General features: G+C 36.5%; 1 protein-coding gene across 1 annotated transcript in view; it reads left to right on the plus strand.

Annotated features, from left to right (window-relative positions):
- LOC135198327 (uncharacterized protein DDB_G0271670-like) overlaps nucleotides 1-12,500 on the plus strand; it is a 168,397-nt gene that overhangs the window by 79,146 nt on the left and 76,751 nt on the right. The window contains exon 3 of the mRNA XM_064225898.1: nucleotides 2,218-2,356. Coding sequence (XP_064081968.1) covers nucleotides 2,218-2,356 — 139 coding nt within the window. The remainder of the gene's footprint in view (nucleotides 1-2,217; nucleotides 2,357-12,500) is intronic.

The raw sequence follows: 12,500 nt of genomic DNA on the forward strand, positions 1-12,500 counted from the left end.
AACACGTGTGTGTGTATATATGTATGTATGAGAGACGAGAGAGAGAGAGAGAGAAGAAGAGAGAGAGAGAGAGAGGTCATTTGTACCATTTCTAAATGACATTGTTAATAGGAATACAATTCTTATGATTGTTTGAATATTTTATGGGATTTGGGATCACGTGAAGTACGTTTAAGCTCAACATATGTGAATGAAAGACAATATGAATGGCATGATCCTATGCTCAAAGAAAGAGGATCACGTGTTGTAGTCATCGTTAAGTTTTTAGATGATCAGCCCATCAAATAAAGGATAATACTTGAATTCTTGCCTTGCCACTCAAATATTGGTAACAAGAGAAGTATGTGGTGCCGCTCAAGCAATATGAGAGAAGTTTGACAAGGACGTCATAATGAAATGTTTTGTACGAAACCCCTAGAGTTTTGTTGTTATAGGTGTTAAAGGATTCTTAAACTCTCTCTCTCTCTCTCTCCTCTCTCTCGCTCTCTCCATCTCCTCTGCGATCCTATCGCTCTCCTCGTCTCTCTCTCTCTCTCTCTCTCTCTCTCGCATGATTCACGGTTAGTAAAATGTATCGAGGAAGCGTCATTAAAACATAATCTCGAGCGAGGAATTTGTTTTACAGTTCATACCAGTAAGGTTCTCATGTCGATGGTGTTTGATTTTTAAATTATTTTTCTTCATATTTGTTTCTTTTCATATATTCCGAAGACTCGTTCCTCTGAATACGTCTTCCATGTAACGAAAACAGTTTCCGATCTACCTTTCAAATGCATCGTTGTTCCGGAACTCTACATTTCAGTAGAGTTTCCGGAACTATACATTTCAGTAGAGTTCAGTACTTTTCTTGTGCTGTACTTTCACTCTCAAGACTTTGTTTTCTTGTTTTTGCATTCTGGTTTTGTTTTATTGTTTTTGCATTCTGGTTTTCTTTTCCGCGTTTTCCCTTTGTAATCTGCTCCTATTATTTGTCTTCCGTCGTTGTCCTCTGATGCTGGGTCGTTATGCTTTGATAAATGAGCAGTAGCCCAAACGTAGTATAAGTGTATGTTTATGCACTCACTTTTGCTGTGTGCTCCTATTTGCCGCTTTTGGTTCCGTTAATTTTTTTCTCTTGATTAGAATACTGGTATGTTTCTATTTAATTTATTTTGAGGTCGTGCAGTCAATATCATTGCCTTGCAATGATCACTGCTTCATTAAGATACAGTAGATTATAAAAGCTTTCCGTTGGAGCCTTAATTTGGAGAAAAATGAAAGTTAAGAAAAGGAGTTTTTTTATCACCTCGTGCTCTACATTGATATTAATGTTTATAGCTTAGTGATGTAGATATGTCTCGAGTTTCATCTTCCTTTTTTTTTACATCCCAAATTGAAATTTCAGTGATGTCTAGCAGAAGCTGTTCACAGACCTGCTTTATTGCCTGATGAATCTTTTGGGGGGAAAAGTAAAAAAAGTAGAAAGAATCCCCTGGATTTCGATGAGTTTTTTCTTACATTATTTTAACTGTGTGTATGTGCGTGTGTGTGTGTGGGTGTGTATATGTGCGTGTGTGTGTGGGTGTGTGTGTGTAAAGATCTTTTGGTTGTGGCACCAAAGCTAATACAACATAAACTAGAACCAGAAAAACTCTGATGGAGACATTTAGAAATGAAACTGGACTAATATATGGGGCTGGATGTAAGACTATGCTATCTCCTTTCCTACCGTAAGAGTTATTTTCCTATTCAACTGACAGCTGAAACCGCCCATAAAAGAGAGCGTAGGCTAGCATAATTTTCCTCAGATATATGACCAACCGGACCCCGCCAGCTCAGTGCAAACTCTCGTGGAAGATCAGAGTGATTATATTCATCGTTAGTGTCGGTTTTTCGCTGCACAAAGACGGGAGTCTCGCCTCTACGGCTGAAGGAGGATTAACCTCTTCTTAAGCCGTAAGTGTAGCCGTCAGACCCCGGCAGCCAGGGTCGTATAACTGGTTGGACTCCCTCGATGGCCAGCAGCATATCGCCGCTTCTTTTTCTTTCTTTTATCATCTTGATAATGTTATCATTGTTATTATTTTATGTCTTTAGTTTAGTTTCTCTTCCCTCAGATGCTCATTGCATGTCGCCAGCGATGAATTCTGTCTAAGTTTTCATGCTTCGGTTTCTATGTCTGATGAGAAATCCTGCTTCCTCCGTAATCTTAGCCTTCGTCTTCTTTTCCTGCTGCAGCTCCTCCTCCTCTGTCTCCACTGTCTTCTACTCCTCCTCTTTTCCCTCCTCCTCCTTGTCCTCCTCCTCCTCCTCCTCCTCCTCCTCCTCCATCCCCCGCACTCTCTCCTACACCTCCTCCTGGCGGTATCAGTCATTGGCGAGTCTTTATGCCGGGAATAAAATTCAAATGATATGATCGTTTTATGACAGGTTAACATGGCATCTGTCTTCGGTCATTTTAAGGGCTTTAATGCCATGGCATTCTTGAAACCAGTGGGGACCGTGATGCTTGCCCCCACAGGTCTCTGGGGCAAGTTGGGGCAGGGACGCTTTGTCAGAAATCCAGATCTGATATTTGCGTTGTTTGGGGCAACTGTCTGGGGCAATTAACCCCGAGTTTTATTGACACGAGAGAGGCGATCTCGAAAGAATAATATAGAGTCGAGGGCTGCCTCAAAAGGGTTCGGGAACGGCTGAGCCCACCAGGCTAATTTTATGGCGCTAACAAATGCTAAGAGAGATGAAGGAAAAAGGCTAAGAGAATAACAAAAATAGGGATGCCAAGAGATTCCAACAATGTGTCGAATGAAGATGATAATAGTAATAACAACGTAATTTATTTTTCTTTTTTTACTTTTTTACTCTTTTTTTAACTTTTGTGGTTATGTTGGTTGCTCTTATCGTTCTCTCGAGTCCTGTGTTCGATCTCGATGTGAAAGAGAAATTCATTTCCCTCTCACATGTGATTATGTGTTGATTTCCATGATTGTTTTTATTGTCAGTATCTTTCAACTCGAGGACTCGTTCAAGTAGAATAGTCCGAAGAGCCCGTTAACATGCGCTACCAGAAAGGAAAAAAGCAGCAAAAAGTAGACCAATAACTGAATATAAAACTGAATCATTGAAAGGTTTTAAATTACGTATATCCAAAGTTATAGGAAAAATGAGGCATAAAAAAAAGAAAAGGGAAAACAAGGCAAGGGTGCGCCGTAGATAGAAATAGTATTACTCCTTTTGTTAAGTTCATGAGCATCAACATTCATAAGGTAAATTCGTAAACTGTTTCACACGTTTTCAGTCAAGGGAATAAAGGACCCCTGGTATTGCACAACGTTACTTCAGACCATCCCATCAGATGACAAAGGCGAAATGAATGTCACTTATATTTCGATAAGGCTTTAGATGAAACATAACATGATAGATTGTCAAAGAGAATATCTTCCAACGATGATCTTAATCATAATTAACATTGCAATCTAGAATATAAAGATCCCTGGAGGCTTCATACATCCAAGAATAAATTAAAACAATAGAAGTGCTAATATACAAAGCACGTTGCACAAATACTGTTATTTCTGTGAGATACAGAAAGCTTTATGGATTTGGAAATTTGACCTCATGCTGTTAAGGCCACCAACCGCTTCATTTCTCATTTCGGGAGGAGTAGTAGTTGCACAAGGAGTCACGTAGTCCGTACATTCCTTATTGATAAGATTACCAGTCATGCCCTTAAGACTAAAAGCAACATAGACCCAAGAATGCGTTTCTTTGGACCACTAGAACACTGTCACTTATTACACGTCTTGAACCATATCTTACCATAATTCTTTTGAGTTTTCCTTCAGATTTAGCGATTTAAGACTGAAGACTGCAAGGGGGATTTTAATGAACATGTGGAATCATGAATTGTTTTAGGATGTTAAGCAGCTAAAGTTGTTGCTAAATCCAAAAATAACGATTAAGGAGCTAATTGCTTAACTTTTGATTAGAATACAAAAATGTTTAACCAGATATTTGATTACGTAGAGTTGCAATAGGTGTGGCCTCTGAAATTTGAATCATAATCAATGATTAGATTTTCTCGTTTATCTATTAAAAGTTAAGTAGGATAAGCGTTAATAAACATTCACGCCACGTGTTAAAGGAAATCTGTGATTTTGGATTAGCTGTCCGAATCGAGCTGCTGCAGAGGGACATTGCAGTCCCGACCGATTTCATTTTTCCTCTTTTATGTTTCTCTCATTTCAGGGGAAATTTAATTTCTCGTATTATTATTATTATTATTATTATTATTATTATTATTATTATTATTATTATTATTATTATTATTATTATTATTATTAAAAACGTGAACATATTCGTATGGAACGAATAGGAGTCTAATGAAAATTAAAGGTTACGATAAATATCACAACGAAAAAATACCAATATTCAACCAACTCAGATAAGTAAATTGAATGATGACATGGGCGACATTTCCAGATTTGACAAAACCAAAATCCTGATTTTGTAAATCTGTAGACTTTCACCAGCTGCGGAGGATAAAAAGTAGCGCAGATATTTTCCCTTTCTCTCAGCAGAGTAATGTGGAAATTTAGGGTTTATCGTTCTTCTATCTCTGAAGAATGTGGTCAATCTTGGTGTAATTGCTAAAGTAAATTGTTCCTCGAGGGCTTTATTTTGGCGCTGTTCTCTGGTTTTTCGCTAATTAATTTCGCTCGTGGTCATTAAGAATTTGAACTTAGTAAAGGCTTGCAATTGTAATAAACAAGATATTGCTTTGTGAGGAATTATAACAAAGATATCTTGTATTATTAATAATACTCTCATGTCCTTGGAGAGAGCGATCGTCCCAAGCAAAAGGAGCCAGTAATATCTCGTGAAACTTCCACACAATAAAACTTTTACGTGCATTGAAGAAAAGGGAGGTAGGAAGATTTTCACCAAAATATTTGAGCAAAAATAAAAAGATATAAAACAAAATGTTAGTTAGGTTAACAAATAAGCGTAGTTTTAAATATTAAATGTGACAGGTGACTGTGTCTGTCACATTTGTCACTGAACATGTCTTGTTTTACGGTAATCATCGAAAATCATCCATCGTTATTGAACAACTGATTTATCTGGCGCACGCCGGACGAACACATTGCAGACGGATGTCTTAAAGAGAACTCGGAGCTGTGGTGCCGAGGGCCAGGGTAGGCAAACCCGCACTTGTTTTTATTTAAGAGGTCACTAGCTTTTGTTTGATGGTGCCGAGGGCGCATTATGGCCCCTGCTATTAGGACGCGTAGTTTGTAAACTTTCAGACAAAACGGGAGAACATTCTCGGAGGACCAGAAAAGGCCTTGTGTTCACTGGGATTCACCGATTCGCTCTTCAATTGTCCATGCTTAGGTGTCGAAGCATCGCCCTCTGTGGCACTCCCAGCCCTATACTTATTTCCTCTAGACTGTTTCGGCTTTGGCGTTTGACCCCCAAGCTGAAGTTTATCTCTCTCTAAAGTGATTGCTCTCGGCTTTCCTCAAAAGATTGATTACGAAACGGGTGAGCGAATGAAAGAGGTATCAAGAGATTCCTGATGTGATGGGGGAGGTTGTTTGGCGATGTGGTGGGGTAGGGGTGGTGGGGGAAATACCATCGGAATCTGGGGAGATCTTGTGAGGCTAATTTGAGTCATAAAACAACGACTTGTAGGACATCGCTTCCCTCACCTGCTATGTTTTATATGGCCCAGTCCCACCGACCCAGTCCTAGGTACTCCCCTACCAACCCACCAATCTTCCTAGAAAAGCCGTCAGGCGTCTCACTCCGTTGGTCTTCAGTCTCCTAATAATTCTCTCCCGAGGATTTCTTTGAGTACAAAATTCAACAAAACTTTAAATAGTTTTTCTCGTTGTTTGTCGAACTTCATTTTAATTGTCTTTATCACCTAAAATGAAATTCAGTCTGTAGCAGCCACAATTTTCTTGATTGTATTGAAACAAAATCTTATTTTATCATTTATCTCTTCACTTCTGGTACATAAAAATCTTGTAAACAAACTCTCTCTCTCTCTCTCTCTCTCTCTCTCTCTCTCTCTCTCGTGAACAGAACTCTGAAATTCCATTTTGCATTACACATCAAAAATTCAAAATTCTTACATAACAAGGAGGGAACGGGTTAGAGATATTTATCTGAAAGTGCCGATGCAAAATTGTAGTAGTGTTCCTGACTGTGATTTAGCGTCAGACTTGACCTTCAAGAGGTTTAATTGGCATCGTTACCTCGAATAAATATTTAGCTGTACGTGCTGGAGTTCACATGGGGATGTAATTTGTCATTCACGTCAAATTATTTTTATATGCGACCTAATACTTGTTTTACATCCAATATTTACTTGTGAAATGCAATATTTTAATTCCCTTTTCAGCTCTTGGTATATGCTTTCATTTATGGTTTTTATATATCAAACTGTAATTTCTTTCATCTTTAGTGTGTACAGTTTATCATGTCATTTGCTTCTTACGTATAGTTTTCTTTCATTAGTGTTTTTGATTGCTTCTCCCAAGATTATACGATTTAGTCCTTTTAGCGTCTCTGGATAATTAAACAACATGGTTCTCTCTCTCTCTCTCTCCTCTCTCTCTCTCTCTCTCTCTCTCTCTCTCTCTCTCTCTCTCTCTCAACCACTTAGAACAGCTAATCGCATCAAATCAGAGTGACTGGTATTTACACTAGAAGCTCCAGAAAATAAAAGAAACGATGATAACATTGTAAAAATGATAATAGAATACTGCGTTCATACGTAATCCCACATTATTTCTAGGTAAAAATAAAACCTGAAACTGCAAATATATATATATATAATATATATATATATATATATATAATATATATATATATATATATATATATATATATATATATATATATATATATATATATATATATATATATATATATCACATATATATATATATATATACATATATATATATATATATATATATATTAGTGTGTGTGTGTGTGTGTGTGTGTGTATAAATATATACATATATATATATATATATATATATATATATATATATATATAGTATATGTATATGTATATGTAAAGAAGTTTTTGTCTTTTATACTACACATATGACTTTTTTTATATTCACAAACATTGTTTAATATAAATTCACTGTGCCTTGGAAAAACTTACACCTGAGGGAATTATAATTCGTAAATACCACTTCAGCCCCAGCCAGAATTCGAACCAGGCCGTGGACTGATCTAGAAACAACGATAGACAGTGACTTTGACCTCTCTGCCATCTTAAACGATAATTGTGGTTAGATATTGATATAGCCATGATACTACACACTCGGGAGAATAAAGTATATAACAAATTCTTGAATATTTAGACTCTGACGACGTTATGCATTCTTCTTCAGAAAACAAATATAGAAGTGATTTTGCATGCTAAACCAGTGTAGTGCTATGAAAATTTCCTCTGCCTTAATCATTCGGTGGGGAAAATGTTTTTGATGGTCAGTTCTTCACTTTTAATTCTTGATTTTTTTTTCGTGGCTTGCATTCTAAGTAATTCATGCTCAGTGTTTTTTTTTTTAGTTTTATTCTGAAAATCTGTGTCCAGTGCATAGTTTTCTCCACATCTCCACAGCCATTATTGGACGATAGAAATTTACTCGAGCCTTGCAATGTCCATACTAATGAAATTTGAGTTTTTTTTCTCATGTTTTATTAAATATTACGTTATATAGCCGTAAAAATATGAAAGTTGTTATGATGTCTCAGAAGGAAGGAAATGAAATATTTCTTAATTTCTAATTGATATTTTGTGCGCTAAGATTGCTAGGTGACGATCGTTTCCGTAGCCCCAAACGGAATAATTATCTTCGGGAAGGTAATTTCATTTACATGAAATGTTTCGGTTGTATGGGTGACTTCGTTGCCCTAATTTCCAATTGGAATGCTTACAACTCTTAACTGGGACGAAGTCATTATGTATTCCCTGAATCTGAATGTATACTTGTACAAGGGTTACGTTTTAGACATTGGTATGGAAATAAGCTGAATCTGTGAGTAATTATCGTCATAACCATCTGTAATTTTAACTTACGACTCTTGCTTATTGGGAGATTTTTATTCAATCAGCCTTCTTAGATCGTGTTACCTGTAGGGGTCAGAATGTTATAAATCTGTGGTATTTTAAATAAAGTTGTTGATAGTTGATATAAAATTATCCACTTTTGCTCTTGATCCGCAAATTTTGGTCAGTTATTCAGATTTCATTTTATTTATGTTATCATGTTTAACATAATCCCATAATCCAGAGATATCAAATTGATGTTACGATTGAAAGTTACTGGCTGTCCTTTTAATACAGATTTCCTGTTTTTCAAATCTTGTAAACATGTCTTGTACCCGTCATTTTTATTTAGAGTAGGTATTCATGTCATGGAGACATCGTTTTAACGCACATATCCAGCTCTTCAGGTAACCATGTATAGAGACCCTTTGAAATCTGCTTGTAATGGTTTTCAAAAAAACAATTTAAGTGATTAAATTTTTTTGCATATTTCACATTGTAGATATAACTGTAAATTATTTGTTCTGTCTTCAGATGTCTTTGTACGGAATTCAAAACTACTAGAAAGCCTTTATACACTTTTGACATGCACAGAGTACCTTTGGGCTCTAAGCAATATATTTTCCGGGCTCAGTTTTATATCCAGATCGTATGTCTTCCTTTCAGATTCTGCCCTCCTTAAGAATTCCAGAATGTGGCATCCAGTTGCAAGTAGAATTTTTATGCCCTTATACTTGTAGGGTTTGTTTTGTAATAAGATGATTATGAATGGGATTCGAGTAATATGGTATGCAAAACTCCCCTTATCTTCCTTTCTCGGCATAAAACCGTCTACGATAATTGCCCCGAAATCTGGCGAATTTGAAGAATGTGCGTCCAGGACATATAAATATAATGGTCTATATGTTTGACTTTTTCTTGAAAAGACTGAACACTTTCTACATAGACAAGTGGTTTCTCAGCCAGTGTCTGATTCTTTGACTTCCATTTCCATTTGACTTTTTTTTTTTATTCTTCCACGGTGTTTGGGATGTTGTGCGCTTGAAGGCAACTTGCCACATAATTCATAATTCATACGTTGCATTGACGCCATCTTTTAAGGTAGTAGAGATTAACAGGTGGTTCCTTTTAGTATTTTTTTTTCCGTGAAACGAGGGCGGATCTTGTCAGGTCGATTATGTGAACATTTTTAGTGAACTTACTAAAACAACTGTATTTCAGTTAGTCTGCGCTTTCTTTAATAGCGCTGTAATTCTTTCATCTGAGCTTTACTTTTGTTGTGCATCTCGTAAGCCTTCTGAGTGGGATTTTTGTTTAAAGATGATGCATTTGAGTTTGTGCATTTCCAATTCTAAATTTTCAGGTCCCTGATGTCTTTAATGAAGTGAATATGAAAGTTTTTTTTTGTGGTTATGGTCAAAGGACCGTGTCATTATATTGCAGTGATTCATCTCAATTATATGTGGATAGTGAACCTTCGGATTTGATGATTGTCTTTGCATAAAGTGTTATATTCTTATTACGTTTATTGTTTCATTTTTTTTTTTTTGCGTTCGTTTTTGTTAAGCAACAATGTTAGTCTCAATGAGAAAAATACAAGAAACTTCCCAAACCAGATTCATTCTTGAAAAACCAAAAAAAAAAAAAAAAAAAACGCAAACCTCAGATGAGATGTCTTGGGGATTTAATTATTCTTTTCTATCTTCCTGCCTATTGTGAAGGTTATTTAAATGGAAAATCTAGATTGTCAGCGTTTTTTTCGGTAAACTAGAACTAAATGTTTCCTACGGTACAAGTTCAGCAATCTTGATTGCAAGTAGAAGACATAATTATTCATAGACCTCATCCTTCTCTATGCTCCCTATCAGTACAAACCCGCGTAAGGTGTCATGTAAGAGCTAAATATTTTGCGCTTTTGATAGGCTTAAGGACACTGTAATGCATAAGTATTTTTTTGTACTTTCTTTCACCGATTTAATTGGTAGGTCATTTACCTTAGTGCTGACTATTTCCCTCCCTCCCACCCCCCTCCCCAAGTCGAAAGGAGACTATATTTCGTAGCAGTGGGGTTCTGGTATGTATTGGTAAGGCATTTTCATCATTACTCCCTCTTCTTCGAGTCGTTTTTTTTTCTCGAACGCTTCATTAATGAAAGTTTTCCTGACTGGTCAACTTGTTCAGATTTTTTGTTTACTGAGATTTAGTCTCCGTGCAGTTAATCATTCAAATATTTCTTCTTCTTAGGCAGTGAGGAGATCCAAGACCAGTTCGCTGACGGTGGTTCCATATTCTCTGATATGGAAAAATTTGCCTGTCGTAAAGTTGGGCCTTGCCCTTGTATCTGATTGCTCCTTGCAATGTATAGAAATTTCTCTAGCCTTGGAAATCGCGTTATCCTTCTTATATTTGCTGCAACGATGACGATTATCCTTAGACGTGAATTCCTATCTCCTTTTTATGATCTGCGACCATTATTTTTAGCAGTTAACTTCTCAAGAACTGTTTTATAAAAGTAATGTTTGTTTTCCATTGCGATGAACTTTTCTATGACGTGTAAATATTGATATTTATTCTTCATAATAGTTTCCTTGTAGAACTTTTAGGTGACTGAATTTTATTGTTGCTGCATAAGAAACTCTCAAAGTACTTTGATTTCTCTCTGGGGTGTGGTTTCATGATAGCTAACGTTCTGGTTGGTATTTCCATGATCTTTTTAAAGGACTAGAGGGTATTTTTCTTAAGTTGCAGCTTTTTCTTCATCATTTTGTAAGATTATAGGTCATCGACAGTGATTTATTGTCTTTTCAACGATTTTATGTTAGAGGAAAGATATTATTGGTTCTAATGTTCAGAAATGAGTGGCTGTTCTCATGAGTTACAATATACTCTAGGATTGTTCGCATGCCAGAAAGCGTTTTCATGGGCGATCCTGATCTTGCATGACTTTCGAAGCACCAAAAATTGTATTCATTCTTCGCGAAATCAATATGCAAATGGGAAATAATTATTGAGGTGAAGGAGTTTCAAGGAAAATGAAAGTTATAGTGATTGAATACATTTGAAATTCTCCACCAATTTTATATATATATAATATATATATATTATATATAGTATATGATATATATTATATATATATATATATATAGATTAGAGAGAGAGAGACGAGAGAGAGAGAGAGAGAGAGAGAGAGAGAATAAGTATCATAAATGGTGAGATGTAACAAATCTTCCATTGGATAGTGCAGGATTGGCCCGACGATGACTGAAAAAAAAAAGAAAAAAAAAGAAAAAACCGGTCGGGGTTTTTATTATCGCCCAGCCGTCTAATAGATTACGGCTGCGGTGGCGTAGCTTAATATTTACTCCCCTGGGTTTATAATGCATGTGATTATGAGTCTGCAATCTCATTATCATGCACGGAAGAGCTTCGCGTAACATAAACATACCGTCGCCATCCCCCGGGTTTATACGGGCCGAACTCCCTTATCACGTGTTTCCTCTTTTTATTGTCCGGGTCTTAGAAGGTTTTGGAGTGAAACGCAGGCGCAAACAGAGCGTGGAAATATCCACCTTCATTTAGAACTGTTTATATATGGAACACTTATCAGGACGGCGACTACGTTGTGGTGATTCTCTCTCTCTCTCTCTCTCTCTCTCTCTCTCTCTCTCTCTCTCTCTCTCTCTGTAGCCGGAACAATTTCGCACAATAAACTTTAACATTGTCGACTGCAATTACCTATAAATTAGCTCGAAGGAAAGAAGGTAAAACTGGAAAAGGCTGAAGTTGGATTTTAGATATATAGCAGTAGAAACATCCAGGGAATGTGCCTGTCGGTGCAGTTGTGCTAGTAAGGGGTCTACCTGTTGTAAATATCGTTCTCAAAAATAGACAAAGATATATGGTGCGACATACTAAAGCCTTTTCTATGGCCATGGGTCCCCTGGTATTATGCTGTAGAATTATTATTCTTCTGAATGTTGCAGCAGGGAACTTGAAGAAAAGAATGCTTAGTGGTACTTTACAGTCCTGTAGAGAAATGACGTAAATGGAAATGTTCTTCATTGGTGTCGTAGTCTTGCATAGCAGAGCGGGAAATCGAGTCGAATTTGTAAGTCACTCCGTGTTTGAAAATATGCAAAGTTGTTTCCATCACGGTGCTTATCTGATGACATTCTTAGATATGCCGTCTTTCGTCATCATCAAACTGCGTGCTTTTGTTAACTGCGTCCTAGCTCTCTTTCTGGAAACCTTTTTCATTTTGCTTCAGCTATTACATTAGTACTCTCTTTTTATTTTATTGAGCTCATATCCTAAAAGTCTGTTTTATTATACAGAGCTGATATCAGGTAGCCTATTTTATTTGAGTTAATATGCTAGTAATGAATTTTATATGAGGTAATATGCTAGTAGTCTATACTCTATTTCATTAGCGCTAATTTGC

The sequence above is a fragment of the Macrobrachium nipponense genome, chromosome 22 (assembly GCF_015104395.2).
Source record: "Macrobrachium nipponense isolate FS-2020 chromosome 22, ASM1510439v2, whole genome shotgun sequence".
Classification (NCBI taxonomy): Eukaryota; Metazoa; Arthropoda; class Malacostraca; order Decapoda; family Palaemonidae; genus Macrobrachium; species Macrobrachium nipponense.